This window comes from Pantherophis guttatus, chromosome 15 (assembly GCF_059756535.1).
Source record: "Pantherophis guttatus breed Tessera chromosome 15, ASM5975653v1, whole genome shotgun sequence".
In the NCBI taxonomy this organism is placed as follows: domain Eukaryota; kingdom Metazoa; phylum Chordata; class Lepidosauria; order Squamata; family Colubridae; genus Pantherophis; species Pantherophis guttatus.
The window spans coordinates 13,785,928-13,802,880 of NC_142077.1; the positions used below are offsets into that span (position 1 = coordinate 13,785,928).

The 16,953-nt window shown below is 48.0% G+C and overlaps 2 protein-coding genes across 2 annotated transcripts in view; both read left to right on the forward strand.

Moving 5' to 3' along the window:
* Positions 1–16,953, forward strand: part of LOC148111939 (vomeronasal type-2 receptor 26-like) — a 271,952-nt gene that overhangs the window by 178,563 nt on the left and 76,436 nt on the right. The gene's annotated exons all lie outside the window — the stretch shown is intronic.
* On the forward strand, positions 5,979–8,764 carry LOC148111943 (vomeronasal type-2 receptor 26-like). Its single transcript, XM_087879175.1, has 2 exons — positions 5,979–6,109; positions 7,165–8,764. Exons 1-2 carry the CDS (start codon positions 6,100–6,102, stop codon positions 8,073–8,075), a joined length of 921 nt encoding a protein of 306 aa, XP_087735301.1. The 5' UTR covers positions 5,979–6,099; the 3' UTR covers positions 8,076–8,764.

Genomic DNA, 16,953 nt, shown 5'->3' on the forward strand with positions numbered 1-16,953 from the left:
TCACACTTAAATATTGGATTGTATACCCTGTGAAGAAGACTTGATTTCTTTTGTCATAATAATTACCTGATAATTAATAAATCAAGTTCAAAAGTGATGGTTTTTGGAAAACAACATCATAGCCATAGATGCCTATTTGAGGGTAATCCAGTAGAGCAAGTAACACCTTTCCTTACCTGGGGTTGTTTTCTCTGAGCCTGAATCTTGGCTCCCTCATCATCCAAGGAGCTCAGTTAGAGAAAGGGCAGGAGTGAAAGTGGTGCTTAAATGAAAACCTCACAACTCTCCAGCTTCCTCAGCCCCAAACTATTAAAGTATCTGAGGCCCAGTTTTCCCCCATGTTCTTACATCAATCTGATGTTTGGGGCTTCAGAGAGAAACCACCAGCAGAACCAACCCAATCTCAGCCTCTGAGGAGGATCTTGGGGTGGACAAAAGGACTCCAGCTGCTGCCCTCAGAGCTGATTTGGGAATTTACACAATTTCTGCTTTGTCTCAATTCAGAAAATATGGGTATTATTGGCATAAAATGTAATCTATGGAAACTGACAGACTCTGAAAATTGTGGCTGTTGGAACAGACAAAACTTCAATTAAAGACCAAACTTTTGATTATGCAACTGACAAATCTTATTAGGCTTTGAGGTCTGCCTGTTTCTTGTAGAAAACTGGAGAAAGAAGTTAAAAAATTTCCTCCAGAAAGAATCTGGGATAGAGAAGCAAAAAAAAGATGCAGCAATCCTCGAAAATTATAATAGGCCCTTTATTGGAATAGAATACTCCAGTTTGCACGTGTTAATCTAATTGTGATAAATTGTAGAGGTGATACAGTAATATGATTTACATTTTTATTGTTTTTTAATTTGCTTATTATTTTCCATTATTATGATACAATCTTGCTAATATTCTGTCTTTAATATTTTAAACAATGTCTGATTAACAAACTATTCTAACACATTCAGGAGAACCAGGTTGGATTTATTAAAATCTAATATTTTGGATTTGATCTGACCCCAAATATAACATAGCATTCTTCATTGCTTTTTCAGATCAGTCATACAATTGCTTCAGAGGCTCTGAGTGATAAAAGCAAATTCCCCTTTTTCCACCGGATGAATCCCAAAGAAGGAATCCAATACCCAGCAATTGTCCACCTGCTCCTCCATTTCAGATGGACCCTGATTGGCCTCTTTGCTTCAGACACAGAAAATGGAGAGAAATTCATGAGGATTTTTTCTCCTATGCTTGTCAGGAGTGGAATTTGTGTTGTTATATCACAACTGTTCTCAACAACTGGATACACAACAGCCCTCAGGGATTCCCTCTCTAAGTGGAGACAAGTCAACGTCTTTGTTCACTTCGTAGAAAATGTTTCCATTTGGGGGAGAATTCTTCCTTTCCATTTAACATTTATGCATCTGCCAGGACCCATTGAAGGGAAAGTCTGGATCCTCACAAGTTTTGTAGATTATAAATTAAACAAGCATAGACTTCTCAAATACATCCATAATATTTTGAACTTTCGTTATCTGCCAAAAGAAAGGCCAAGGGATTCTGCCTTTGAACCCCATTTCTTTGTGGAAGAAAAGTTTCAAGATCTTTATTTCCGCTGTTCTCTTTCAAAGAATGTCTTTTCTGTCAAAGGCCGCAGAAGATGCACCCAGAAAGCCCCACAGGAGACCCAGGAGAAAAGGAACAGGATCCAGGCCCCAAATCACTATTACTTTTACAGTATCATTCAGACTCTGGTCCAGGCCTTGAAAGCTGCTTATTCCTCCAGATCGAGATGGGGAAGGAAGGAGGGAGAAAAGAGTTTGGGGTCTCGAAGGCTGCAGCCATGGCAGGTATGGGATCCCTATATGGATCCATTGATCTTAGATCCTTTGGAGGAGGAATCCAGAGAAGGAAGGGGAACCAACTCAACAGATCTGTCCAATTCAATTGCTCAGGGAACAATGGTTCCAAAGAGTAGATACCATGGCATTTTAATATTAAACTCTGCTCATTTGAAAATGCTGTATTTTTTCTTAAATAAATTCTTGTATTTGTGGGTTTGTGATGAGGATGGTGGAATTTCCCCTTTGTTCCGTCCCCACTGCAGGTGGGTCTGTTTGCAGTTCAACAGGCAGCTAACACCCCCTATTATCCTCCAGTGAAAGGGAGCCTGGGGTGGATCTGGATGTTTCATTGGGAGAAAAGAGTACGGAGAAACTGAGGAAGTGCGAAGAGTGAGAATCAAATATAATGTGGGGCTACAGCAACAACAGCACAATAGATACATGTTGTGGCATGACAACCTTCATACATTTGGAGGAGACCCTGAGACCATCTAGCCCAAGCCCTCCTCTCCGCAGGAATCCCAGTTAAAGCTTCTCTGACTGATGACTGCTCAGTCTTTGCATTCAGACAATCCATGAAGAGGAGATTGAATTTCTCTGCTTCACTGGCTCAGCTCTAAAACAGCAAATTCTCCTCCAAGCGTGGTGCCTGCAAGGGGACCTGGTCCTTGAGTTGGGGTCTCCCTAAACCAGAACATTCACTTCCTGAGATTCTTATGGCTACATTTGCCTTCTTTCCATGAACATCTCCCGGCTGACTCATAGTCTGTTTCCAGTTTTCAGATCATTTTCACAAACATGCATATCAAGTTTGGTATCCCTCATCCTTCTTCCAGTCCATCATTCATGTTCTTATATGAGACTCTATTGTTAGTCAAGTCCTAGTTGCTGAAAACTAGATATTTTTCTACTGCTTTTTACTCATGCACTTTTCTCTGTGTGGAAATCATAAACATTTTTCTGGAAACTTGATATTCCTCTTATTACATTTTATTTTATTCAAAAGGTAAAATGCAAGTTTTGGAAAATAAAACTATTACAAAGACAAAAAAAAAACTAGACAAAACATTTTTTAAAAATTGTGCATTAAAAACAGACAAAAACATGCATATTGTCCCCCCAGTTGAATACAATACAGCAATAATAGTTTCTCCCCCTTGCAAAATAGGCCCAAAATTATAAACTTCTACACACATACTGTATTTGCAACCACTTGACTTGTCAGCTATCTGCTGTATATAAAAAACATATTTAATAGGCAATCCAACAATAAAGTTAAATTTAAAAACTTCAAAATTGTCTGTTATCTGCTATTATATTTAACTCACAGAAAATTTACAGGGGCTTCTTATCTACCCCAGACCACCACAATCATTATCTCTGATCCATCCAGAATCTGTCCAGGGTTAAACACCTTTGTTTGATTCTTAATAATAATGCATTTCCTTAAAATTTTAATTAGGATCTTTTCCAACAACTGCTTTCCATTCCCAAAAGTCACAGGACCTCCTGTAAATTGAGACACAAAGACTCTTAAGACTTGTTTTCCAGTTAAATATGACAAGTCCATTCCCCAATCTCCCTCAATCTCCTTGAAAGAATCCATTTCTTCAGTCATCCATTCTGCCACTTTGAGTCTTCAGGGTCCATGGCCTCTCCAGCCATCTCCAAGCAGCCTTCCTTCAAACCAGACTCCTCCTTCAGGGATGCCAGCAGGAAATTAAGTTCCAGTCCATCCATCCAATCCATACGATTCAACAATTGTTGCTTGCTTCTGATTATCGTCTTTAAGTTGATTTAAAACTATTGTTATTTTATCAAACTTTTTAAATGAAGTTTCAATTAAGGCTTGTAAATTGAAAGACTTTATAGTCTTTAAAATCACATCAAATTAGCTTACTCTTTTTCCCTTTTTCTTTTCTGTTTTGTTTGAAAAGGCCTTCGGGCTATTCAATAAACTATACTATACTAAAAATCACATCAAATTAGCTTACTCTAAGATCGTATTAATTACTGTATTAATGTCAACATAGAAAAATTGATGACATATGGCAAATTGTTATCCATCACCTTCAGGTTTCATAGGAAAGATTAAAAAGGGTTAACAATTATTTGAGTATCATTTTGAAGACGTTTTTATTCACTTAGTTATCATACAATCCACCCGTCAGGTTTCTAATCACATCACACGATTGTTTGTGAGTCCTTTACTGAAATCCAGTTATATCACCAGAGTTCCCATAATCTATTTAGGAAGTGTAATGATGTGTGAGAATGACTTTTGGGATGAGGGGAAGAGAGGCTGCCTGGGGAAGCATCAGAGAAGAGGGGAGAATCCTGCAGCTGCATAATGGGAGAGAAAGAAACTCAGAAAGGATCCTGGGTAACTCTTCAAGCTGAGAAAAAAGTTGGTGGGAGATTTGTTCTTTCAGATCTGCAAAATTTTGTTAATGTCGCATTACAATCAAGTAGAATTAGGACATCTGGAGGTGTTTTCCATCCGGATGACCAGGGAGAAGATTAGCCTCACAACTTTCTTCTTGATCAACCCATGCTTTCTGGGAATCAACCTCTTGTTTTCAAAGAGTTTATGAATCATCTTTTTCCACCTCTGTTCATTTTATTTGTCATCTGCTCTAGAATGTTGCTTATAATTGACAAATTTTGTCAATTATCTCTATATTTTGTCAGTATATGATTGACAAATCTTTCTCAAACTTTTTCATTCACTTCTGAAGATAATGGCAGTATTTATGTTTATGTTTATGTTTGTTTGTTTTATTTGATTTGTATACCGCCCTACTCCCGAAGGACTCAGGGTGGTGAACAGCCAAACAATAAAATAACATAGATACAAAAAATTTAAAAAACCAGATAAAATCAGATTAAATCATTTTGGCCCAGACAAATTTAAAACACCCCAATAATTTAAAAACAGATTAAAATTTACATGTTTAAAAAGGGAAGAGATTAGGCCAAGCCCGCCTGATGGAATAAAAAGGTCTTCACAGCGCGGCGGAAGGTGCGCAGATCCGGGATCCTCCGTATCTCTGGGGGGAGCTCATTCCAGATGGTAGGTGCCCCCACAGAGAAGGCTCTCCCCCTAGGGGTCGCCAGCCGACATTGTTTGGCTGACGGCACCCGGAGGAGTCCCTCTCTATGAGAGCGTACTGGCCGGTGGGAGGCTATTGGTGGTAGTAGGCGGTCCCGTAGATAACCAGGTCCTAAGCCATGGTATTTGTGTCCTATTTAACCATATTTGGAGATTAGACAATTGTGGAAGAATGATTCAATGTGGCATAAGAAAAAAAGTTTTCTGCTGTTCAAATTCCTGGATGTTCCCATTCTAGTTTCATCCATTTCTGGAGAAGAACGAGTTTTTCAATATTTCTGAAAGAAAACTGTACTTGGACCAAAATGGAGAGATAACAGCAGATCTGATGTTTGACAGCATCTTCGTTCTCCCTGAGGGTCCCAAGCTAGGGACTCTGGGGTATTTTGTAAGACAGAGATTTTTTATCAACCAAGATGTTCTTTCACGGCTAAAGTTGCTCAATAAGGTGAGAGAAATTTTGGTGTCTTTTCTCCGTTTTCCAAAGCCAGAGGTCCCATTTCAAGTGGGCAAAGCCTGGAGTCTCCAGGGTGGTTGGCCTCCCATGTCAGGTGGTGTCATCTCATGGAAGCTCTTCAAGAGACGGGACCTAAGTGGAGTGGCTTTGCCATGTTTTCTGGAAACCTTTCAAGATCTTACTGGTCAGAGGTTTCTTTCTCCATCATAGTTTTATTCTACATTAAAAAAATCTAATGGAATAAAAGCTTCCTCAAATTTTTACAGTAAACTTTGTTCTCAGTTTTAATAAGAATATGTCATCATGCTTAAATATTTTTTTCTATTCCATCCCTCAAGACTTTATTAAATAGAAAAGTACTTTATTGTAATGTTAAATTCCAAAAGCAAAAGGGAGGAACTAAAGGAAGAATCTGCCAGTTGTTTTACCTCCTGCATCTCTTTAGAAGTAGTCAGAGATTTCATATTTACCTCAGTGAAGACCAGAGGCTACTTGTCTACATCCATTTCTACCTCCACTTTCCATGGACGGAGAGTCCTAACATATTTTCTTTTCTTTCCTTGTTTTTCTGCTCAGTCTCTGCCTCAGTCCAAATGTGTGGAAAGTTGTCATCCTGGATTTGTCAAGAGGGCTCGAGAAGGAGAGCCAGTTTGCTGCTATGACTGCGTTCCTTGTCCGGAGGGGACCTTCTCCATGCAGGAAGGTGGGTCACACTGAGGAAAATGGGAGACTTTGTGGAACTGGATCCATCCAGAACCTTTTCATGAAAGTGCAAGTTAAAAGACAGATTGAAGCTCACCTGGGTTTTTTGTTTTTAACCTGCACAATTTCTTATCTAAACGGAAGTAAATCAAAAAGACTTGGAAGGAGGGGCTGGGAAGAGATGGGAGGAGGGGGTGGCAGACTGGGCAAGCTTTACTAACAGCAGAGGAATTATCTCTCCTGCTTTTTAGTCTGGATATGTGCTGCTAAGTTTACCTTTCTAGGAACCTCTGAGATCTTTGAAACTAGATGAATTGTTTCAGGTCCACCTTCTGAAAGACGTTGCAATTCATTGTTTATTGGCCTCCCTTGAGGATCACTGAGAAGGTGTCACTGGGCCATAATCTGGTGCTGTGGATAGTTATGGGGGGAACTCATTACACAAATAGTCTGCCAGTCATGTAGATCAATCAATCAATCAATCAATCAGAATAGAGCTAGAAGGAATGTTAGAGGTCTTTTAGTCCTACCCACTCCTCAAGCAGGCGAACCTAGACCATTTCAGACAAGTGACTGTCCATTCTCTTCTTAAAAACCTCCAATGTTGAAGCACCCAAAACTTCTGGAAGCCAGCTGCTCCACTGGTTAATTGTTCTCACTGATAGTAAGTTCCTCCTTAATTCCAGGTTGCTTCTAGGTGTTACAAGATGCTGTAGGTTTCCTCTAAGTCCAGGAAATTGACTGCCATGTGACAGGACTCAGGATGTTTGCCTAAAAAGATTATATGATTCATTATTTACCTCTAATAATGTAGGTTCCTATGAAGATTCTACACATTACACAGGAAATAATTAACATCCTAGAACCTCCCTCAACTTCATATACCTAGCTACATTTTTTAATTAAAAAAATATCATTCTTATGCTCTTTTTAATGAAATAGCTAAGAAATACTTCTTGGAAAATGCCTGGTGGTATCAGCTGTTATCCAAGAAGGTTTTTCTTGCAAGAGAAAAGGACATAATATTAAAGATATATTGCTTTTTTGCTTTCTCAGATACAGAAAAATGCACCAAGTGTCCAGACAATAAATACCCAAATGAGGCCAGAGTCCAATGTGTCCCCAAAGTCATAACCTTCCTGTCTTATGAAGAATATCTGGGCATCATCCTGGTCTCTTTTGCCCTGTTCTTGTTCTTAATCACAGGCCTTGTTTTGATCCTCTTCATTCAATACTTAGAAACTCCCCTTGTCAAAGCCAACAACCGGGACCTCTCCTACATCCTCCTGGTCTCCCTCCTGCTTTGCTTCTTGTCTCCTTCTCTCTTCATTGGTCAACCAAGGAAAGCCACTTGCCTTCTCCGACAAACAGTCTTCAGCCTCACCTTCTCAGTTGCTGTTTCTTCTCTCTTGGCCAAAACCATCACGGTGGTGTTGGCCTTCCTGGCCACAAAACCAGGAAACCGAGTGAAGAGATGGTTGGGGAAGAGCTTGGCCAACTCCATCATCCTTTCTTCTTCTGCTCTCCAAATTATCATCTCCTCCACCTGGCTGGGAGTTTCTCCCCCCTTCCCTGACTCTGACCTCCACTCCCAGCCTGGAGAGATCATCCTGCAATGCAACGAAGGGGCCGTTGTCATGTTCTACGTCACCCTCAGCTACATGGGCTTCCTGGCTGCTATCTGCTTCACGGTGGCTTTCCTGGCCAGGAACCTGCCTGGGGCCTTCAACGAAGCCAAGCTGATCACCTTCAGCATGCTGGTCTTCTGCAGTGTCTGGGTGACTTTTGTGCCCACCTACCTGAGCACCAAAGGGAAATACATGGTGGCTGTGCAGGTCTTCTCCATCCTGGCCTCCAGTGCTGGTCTGCTGGGCTGCATCTTCATCCCCAAGTGCTACATTATCCTTCTGAGGCCAGACCTCAACACAAAGGAGCATCTTACGGGCAGAACAAATGTAAAAACATGAGATATAACACCATTGTGATATTGGAAGAATTTGAAAGATATTCTTTCCATTTAGATAGTACGCAGGAGTCAAAGAAAATCATATGTATATGTTTCAAATTTGGAAATTTTTGAATTCTTCACAAAGGCGCAGCTTACAGCCAGAAGAAATGTGTAAATGTGAGACTGAGGAATTTCAACTTTTAACATTTTCCACAGTCCAAACATAGAAAATGGTCCAAGCTCTTCTCCATGTATGAGTGAGCCAACTATTTTTCTTGAAATAAATAAAGGGTGTGTGGAAGATTATGAGGAGACAAATTTCTGGGAGAAATGGGAGCATGTTAGCAAGACAGAAATATAGAAGGAATGTATGGAGCAACGTTGATGCCCTCATTTCTCAGTACATTTCACCCAAACTGCTGTGGCAACGCAACTGAGACGTTTGTTTTTGTTTACACAATAACTCTTTCTTGAGGGTAGCAACAATACAAGGCTGGGGTGGTAACTTGAGTCTTGCTAATTCTGAATATTCATGCTCACATCATCTATTAAATGAAATATGCATATGTATGATTGTTCTTTTCTCCTCCTTTCCTGGAATGTATAAGTATGAGTGCATCCTTCTGTCTTAAGATTTCCTCCTGCTATTTTCTGGAGGGAAATTCCTCCAGTGGACACTGAATAAATAACAACTGCAGTGAGATTGGATTATTGGGTTTTTGGCTCCTGTGTTTGATTCCACAGAAATTGGTGTCAGGAGTGGGATTCACCATCTTTCATCTGCCATCAGGGACAACAGATGGGGCAGCCCTATAGGGTGAGTGTTGTGAGATTGATCCCATAACCCTTCCCACTGCCACATAAAGGCATCATAGGAGTTTCTGTCAGACCACAGTCTGTGTCTGAGTGTCTCTTGTGGCTGGAAAGGTTTGTGGTTCCTTCCGTCCCAATTCTCAGCCGCCCTGGCCCTGCTGTGAGCGCAGCCGAGCGATGTCTGGAGGTATCCAGGAACTGATGGGGAATTTGTCTTTGAGGAGTGGGACCCTCTGTTGAAGAATGGAGACTGACCCGGAGGCTTGGTTCAAACTTCCTTTTTCCTGTTGTCTGAATGAATTCAGCTGATCCCAGGCAGGGAGGGAAGTGGATGATGGGGCTCAGGCGGACTCTGATTGGGGAAGGAATCTTTCCCAAAGAAACAGGGAAACCCGCTGTGTCCCAGGGCTGGGAGGGGGTCTGATGCCCCCAAAACTGCAAAAAAAGGGAGTGAGTAAAATTGGAAGAGATGATTTAAAAAAACCTCTTCCTCCTTGTGAGAAGAGAAATTCCTGTATCTGCACAAGGCTGTGACAGAATCCATGCAAACAGAAGCAGGAAAGCCGGTTTTTATTTTTGTTAGATTTTTCCTCAGTGTTTTATTATTTTTACAAATAACTAAAGGAGGTGACCATGTCCAACTCTTCTTCTTCCTCCTCTTTTCCCCACAACAATCACCCTGTGAGGTGGGCTTGTCTGAAAGAGAGTGTCTGTCCCGAGGTCACCCAGCTGGCTTTCAGGGCTAAGGCAGGACTTGAACTCAGGATCTCTTGCTTCCTAGCCTGCTGCCTTAACCATTGTCAATGTTAAGGCAGGGCAGATTTTGGGCAAAAGCAAAGCAGGAAGCCCCAAGTCCCCCCCTCTTCCCGGTCTTTCTGGGGTAGAGCAGCCCCATCCGAGAGCAAAGGAGAGAAACTCCTGGACACAGAGAGCCCCTCCCCCATCATAGCCCCTCCCTCTTGCCAGGGTTCAGTAAGACTCACTGCCTGTAGGGGGCAGCATAGAGTCTGGCCCTGAAGTCCTAGCTGGGCCCTGGGAATTGAAATCGGGGCCTCCTGGTGATTGGGTGAAAGCCAGTGGTGGGATTCAGTTGGTTCGCCCAAACCGGTAGCTAACCAAGCCCAGCCACTCCCCTTGTCCCTCCCAGCCACTCGCCTCGGATGAGGCTGATATGTCTGAGAATGGCTTTGCCATGTTGCCCCCAAGGTCAGCCTTTGGCCGAACGAGCAGGTCTAGAGCGGGTCTCCCTCCTGTGCATTTAATTTTGGAGCCACCCCCAACCCCACCCTGAGCGATGATCCCTGCCACCATGTGCAAGCCATCCAGCCAGCCCAGCCCAAACCCGCCATCCGCCCGGTCAGGTTGTGGGAGAGCCTGGCCTCCCAGCTGCCCCCCCCCCCGCCCTCTGGAAGGGCAGCAGCAGCAGCAGCTCCGTCGTCCCAGCAACGCTGCGCAGCCTCTGCGGCCTCGTGTTGGGCTTCCCGGCTGCCTGGGGAGGGAGGGGGAAGGAAGCGGCCAGCCGGCTCTTCGGAAGCACCGCTGGCTCTGCCCTCCTGCCTCCGCTCTTGCACAGGGGGAGGCGGCGCCTTCTCTCCCGGCCAGCAGAGGCTCCTGGGGGGGAAAGGCGGCCGGGGCCGGTCCGAGCTTGGCTGGGAACCTCGCATAACGCCCGGAAGGAATCCTGGTGCTGCAGCCGCCACTCCGGGCGCTAGCCAGGCAGGAGACTGCGAGCTCCGGCGTCTTCCGAGGAGCCCGGCCGAAGGTTCCCCCGCGGAGGCTCCGGGACTCCCGATGACGGGACGGGTCCTTGGGGCCCCCAGGAGCTCCAGCCCAGCCTCCGCCGCAGCCAGTGGCGCCAGAAAGTCCGGCGGGGCTCCTGGAGAGGCAGAGGTGGCAGGAGGCCGATCCGGGGCTGCGTGTAGCACGAAGGTTCCTCCGGGGCTTTGAGGCTCCTGGCTGCAACGGGCAGCAAAGCTGATGCAGCCGCTGGGAAAGGGGGGGGAGAAAGGGTCCCAAGGTACGTGCGGGTCGGAGGGGGAAGAAATGCAAACTTCGGCCTCCCGGTGCAGCACGGGGCTTTGGGCAAAGGCTGGAGGGAAGGGAGGAAGCCACGCTCCCCGGACAGCCGGACCAAAGGATGCAAAGAGCCTCACCGGCTCCTCCGACAGCGGCCTCGCACAAGGCACCGGGGCTCCGCCTGCAGGCAAGCTGGACTGGGGAGGGGGGAGCCCGAGCGAGCCCTGCGGAGGGAAGGCAGGCAAAGGGCGAGCGAGGGCAGCCGCAGCATCCTGGAGCCCCTGCAATTCCCTCCGATCGGCTCCCCCGCCTCTCCTCTCCCCCCGTTAGCCAGCCTGCCAGCCGGAGGTGAGTCGGGGGGCTTCACTGCGCTCCAGGCATTTCCCACCCGAAGGGCAGGCCGCCTTTGCAATGGGGGGAGGGGTTCGGGGAAGGCAGCAGGGGAATGGGGGGGGGCAGAGGAGCCGCTTTCAAGCCGTTGGCTTTTGCGGGGTGGAGAGTCTTCCCCTAGGCAGAGGCACCCTGCCCATTTCGGTAGCCCCCTCCCCTTTCCTAGGGAAAATATTCTTGTAAAAAAAAAACCCTGCAAATGGTTTGTAGAAAATGAGCAGCTTTGCCTCCGCTGGGCGGTAGAGCTGCATCTCTCCTGAGTGCGGAGAGGCTGAGGAGAAGGCTTGGCTGCCTGCCAGGAAGTCTCTCCGGGAGCCTCACCTGTGGCAGAGATGAGACCCTCACCTGGCTCCAGCCCCCGATTCCCCTTCAGCCTTGCCAGATGAGGAGCAGCCCTGGCAGACTCTCCAAGCCTGAAGCAGAAGGGAAGGAGGGTGGGAGAGAGAGACCCAAGCCAATCTCTCTGTGTGTGTGTGTGAGGGAGAGGGAGGGGGAGAGGGAGAGGGAGGGAGAGGGAGGGAGAAAGAGGGAGGGGGAGGGGGAGGGGGAGGGAGAAAGAGGGAGGGAGAAAGGGGGAGGGGGAGGGGGCTTCTTGGGGGTGCATTTTGGAGAAGCGTCAAGAGAAATGCCAAAAGGCCAATCAGTTTGGGATTAAAGTCCAAATGAAATGGGGTCTTCAGGGAAAGGAGACATGAAGAACTTTCAACTGCAGGATTCTAAAACTCTCCTTGAGAGGAAGGTCTGGAGGCAGCTCTCGAACTCCTCAGTCCGGAGGGAGCAAAAGAGGGAGGGTCCCAGTGAGGGTCTCAGCCAGTGGTGGGTTCCAACCGCTATTACCACCGGTTCCCTTCGTCCATGCGCTTTGCCTGCCATCTCCCTGAACTGGGGAGAACCGGGAGCAACCCACCTCTGGTCTCAGCTATTTAGCTTAGGAGTAAGAGAACAAAAGAGCTTAAAGGGACTTTGGAGGCCTTCTAGGCGGGTGGTAAAGGACCGCTGAGGGGGAGGACCTTCATTGATTGGGGGCAAGTTGGCGGCCCTTGAAGTCTGCTCCTCTGGAACCACTGGAAAAAAAATTGGCTGCTTTAAAAACACAAACTTATTGACATTGCCACAACCTGGCCCCGCCTCCTGGCCTCCCTTGCCTGGCCCCGCCTGGCCCTTCCCCTCCTGAGGGTTCCCCCCCCCCAGAAAACGATCTGTCTCAACATCCCGTAGACCGGGGGTGAAATCTAAAATTTGTTACTACCGGTTCTGTGGGCGTGGCTTGGTGGTGGTGGGGGGTAATGTGACTGGGTGGGCGTGGCCATTTTTTTTTTAACTTTTAAATCCATTTTGTTACAAGCTCTTCGGTGAAGAGGTAAAAAAATCCTTTCAAAAGGCTCTGACGATCCCAGCTGAGTTTCCTGATCGTCAGAGGCTTTTTTTCTTTTAAATGCCTCTGACGACTAGGCAACTCAGCTGGGATCGTCAGAAGCATTTAAAAGAAAAAAAGCCTCTGAGGATCCCACGGCTCAGCTGGGTATGTGGGTGGGAAGGGATTTTTGCTACCAGTTCTCCGAAACACCCGCCTCCATCGCTACCAGATTGGGCGATCCGGTCCAAACCGGGAGCATTTCACCCCTGCCGTAGACCCTTTTGGTTCAGGCAGTGGAATTTCCCACCGGTTCCCTCTCTCCGCAAAGCGAAGGGATCGCAGAAAGGCTGCCTGGCCCAGAATGGGGCTGCCTCCAACTTCGGAATTGGGAGGATCCAGAAAGAATAGGGGGACCAATGGGAATTCTCCCTCTTTTAGCGTCATCGGTCTCCCGGCAGACTTTCCCTTGACTTCACCCAATGCAGGAGAGAGTTCCATGCGGTTCCTCAGGCCAAGATCCCCCTCCCACTTTCTCCGCTTCTCTCTCTCCTCCTTCAGGTGAAGCCACCAAGGACTCTGCCCGGAGACCGATGACGCTCAAGCAAGGAGAATTCCCATTGGTGCTGCCGGTTCTTCTGGCCCTTCCTACCCCCAAAGTCCAAGATCAACGCTTCTCCCCCCAATGCAGAACCTGGGATTCCTCCTCTGGGGCTGGAAGCAGTGGTGAAATTCAAATTCCTCCCCCCCCCGTTCTGTGGGCGTCGCTTGGTGGGCGTGGTATGGCTCGGTGGGCGTGGCTTGGTGTCCGTGGCAGGAGAAGGATACTGCAAAATCCCCATTCCCTCCCCACTCTGGGGCCAGGCAGAGGTGGACTTTGCCGGTTCTCCAAACTGCTCCAAATTCCCATTTCCCCCCTGGCTGGGAGCCTCTGACCCAGACGCCCATTTCATTCCCCAGGTGAAGATGCTGCCAAGGGAGAGTCCCTGCACGGGATGCCAAGGGGGGAGGGGAAGCCCCGCAGCCAGCCAGGACTTGGGGGTCACAGACACCCCCCAATCCGAAGGGAAGCTAACTCAGGAAGAGGCGGAGGGGATCTGCAGGCTCTCCCCCCTTTCCCGGGGAAATCCTCCGCTCGGCTCTCTCGGGAAAGGCGCCGCTTCACTTTACGGGAGAAAAAACCGTTTCCTTCCTTGAAAGTCGCGTCTCTCTTGCTCGGCATGACTGGAGGACCCGGGTTCCTTCCGATTCTCCGCCCCTCACCCCCAAATGGGAAGGAACCGCCCCCTCTTTCTGTGGGTCAGGAAGACACTTTGCCAGTAGAAAAGGGCAGATGGAGAGTGGAATTGGGATGAGGTTTTTTCGCCCCAGGAATTTGCAAATTGAGGCTGTGCAACAAGAAGCGCTCCTAAAACAAAAGGCTCGTTTTATTATTATTATTTTTATTAAGATTATCATGGCATAAAATAGAAAATAAAGGTAATAAAGAAAAGGGAAAGGGAAAGGAGAAGGATGGAGTAAAGGGGGAAAGGAAAGGAAAGAAAAGGAAGGGAAGGGAAGAGAAAGGGGAGGGGAGGGAAGGGGAGGGGAGGGATGGCAAGGGATGGGAGTGGGAGGGGAAGGGGAGGGAGAGGGAGAGGAAAAGGAAAGGGAAGGGAAGGGAAGGGAAAGGAGAAGGATGGAGTAAAGGGGGAAAGGAAAGGAAGGGAAGGGAAGAGAAGAGAAGAGAAGGAAGGGAAGGGAAGGGGAGGGGATGGGAGGGGAGGGATGGCAAGGGATGGGAGTGGGAGGGGAAGGGGAGGGAGAGGGAGAGGGAAAGGATTGGATTGGATTGGATTGGATTGGATGATGGGATGGGATGGGATTGGATTGGATTTCAGGCGGAATGGGGCTTCAGATGACGCAATGCCTGAGAAACGCCGGATGGGCAGAGAAAGGCCGAAGGAAAGGAGCAAAAAAAAAAAAAAAAAAAGGAAAGGAGCAAGCAGGCTATACGGGCCACTAAGCGGAAGGGCCAATGAGAATCCTCCCTTCTTCAGCGTCATCGGTCTCCGGGCAGAGTCTCCGTCGATTTCACCTGCTGGAGGGGCGAGTTGGGCGCAGAGAGAGAAGCGGAGGGAGGGGGAGGAATCTTGTCAGTCTTGGGGGGCCGCAGCTCAAGGGGGGCTCAGGCCAGCCCTGCAGGGGAGGGTGGGCGTCCTTTGGCCCTCCCCCCACCCGATCAGGCGTGCAGTGGGGCTGCAGAGGATGACCGAAGCGGGGACGCAGCCCCAGAGCCGGCGGGGACTTGGGGGTCTCTGAGCGAGCTCGGTTTTGGGTTCAGGCATCGCTGTGGGGAATCTCGGGGGGGGGGAGAAGGAGTGGGGAGCGGGAATCCCTGGCTGAGAGTCTGAAGAGAGCAAAGGAAGGGGAGGGTCCCGTCTAGGGCTGCCATGAACCCCCCCTTGAGCTGCACCCCCCCAATACCGCATGGATCCCCCTCCCCATTTCCCCGCTTCCCTCTCTGCGACGAACTCCCTCCTCCTCCAGGTGAAGCCCCCAAGGACTCCCCCCCCCCAAAGCTCCCCCTCCCCCCACCCACTTCCCGGGGGAATCCTCCGCTCGGCTCTCTCGGGAAAGGCGCCGCTTCACTTCGCGGAAGGAAAACGCGATTTCCTTCCTTCAAACACGCGTCTCTCTCTCTCTCTCTCTCTCTCTCTCTCTCTCTCTCTCTCTCTTTCTCTCTCTCTCTTTCTCTCTCTCTCTCTCAACGTCTGGACGAGTCTGCCCCTTCTGATTTCAACCCGGAATGTGGCAGAATCTCCCTCCCTCCCTCTTTCTTCCTTCCTTCCTTCCTTCCTTCCTTCCTTCCTTCCTTCCTTTCTGTGGGTTAGGATCCCCCTTCTGGACGAGTCAGCCCCTTCCAATTTCAACCCCGATTGTGCCAGAATCTCCCTCCCTCCCTCCCTCCGTCTCTCTCTCTCTCTCTCTCTCTCTCTCTCTCTCTCTCTCTCTCTCTCTCAACGTCTGGACGAGTCTGCCCCTTCTGATTTCAACCCGGAATGTGGCAGAATCTCCCTCCCTCCCTCTTTCTTCCTTCCTTCCTTCCTTCCTTCCTTCCTTCCTTCCTTCCTTCCTTCCTTCCTTCCTTTCTGTGGGTTAGGATCCCCCTTCTGGACGAGTCAGCCCCTTCCAATTTCAACCCCGATTGTGCCAGAATCTCCCTCCCTCCCTCCCTCCCTCCGTCTCTCTCTCTCTCTTTCTTTCTTTTTTTCTTTCTTTTGGTACCAAGTTGATTCAGTGGTCGAATTGAAATTTTTTATTACCAGTTCTGTGGGCGTGGCTTGGTGGGCGTGGCAGGGGAAGGATACTGCAAAATCTCCATTTCCTCCCCACTCCTGGAGAAAAGACACTGCAAAATCCCCATTCCCACCCCACTCTGGGGCCAGCCAAAGGTGGTATTTGCCCGTTGTCCGAACTACTCAATATTTCCGCTACCGGTTCTCCAGAACCTGTCAGAACCCGCTGAATTGCACCCCTGAGTTGATTGCTCATTGGTTGCAATAGGAATTGATTGAGAAACTGGAATTGATGGCTAGCTTTTTCTCTGAGCTTGAAATTTTGGGCTGAGAGTGACTGGCCCATAGTCACCCAGCTGTTGTGGCCCGTACGCGGCCTGTGCAGCTAATAGCTGACTCAGACAGCGAGGAGGCTGGTGCGGTGCTGTGCCAGCAGCCTGTGCAGCTGACTTTCGAGTCGGACAGTGAGGAGGCTGGAGAAGATGTGGTGCCAGAGATGTGGTGCCAGAGGCAGGGATTCAGCCAGAGCCTTCAGAAGCTCCCTTAAGTGAAGAGGACGAAGAGGAGGAGCCTCTTCCTGATGCACTGGTGCAGAGCTGCCAAAAGGCAGGAGTGGCTCCTCAGGAGGAGGTCTCCTCGAGAATAAGGCTTGGGGCTAATTGGCCACTCCCTTAGCCTATTTAAGGAGGAACTCCGACTGAAGCAATTTCCAGGGAACAACTTCATTCACATACCCTCCTGTCTTGTCTTGCTTATCTTATCAGCTTCCTGCAAATTGCTTCTGGGCATTCTGCCAGTCATAGTAAGCTTTCAGTTATTATTCTCTGAATTCTTGGCAGCTGTTAATGCAATTAATTAACAGCCTTTGTTGTAAAAGACTGATTTATTTAGTAAACCAAGGGGGATAATCCTCAGGTGAAAAAGAAGTTCGCATACAGCAAGGACTTCCAGCCAGGCTCCTCCTTGTCAGTTTCCTTCTTAAGTCATTCCCTGTGCTGGAGTTTCCTTTCCTCTCTTTGCATTCCTAACACTTTCCTTCTTTCCTT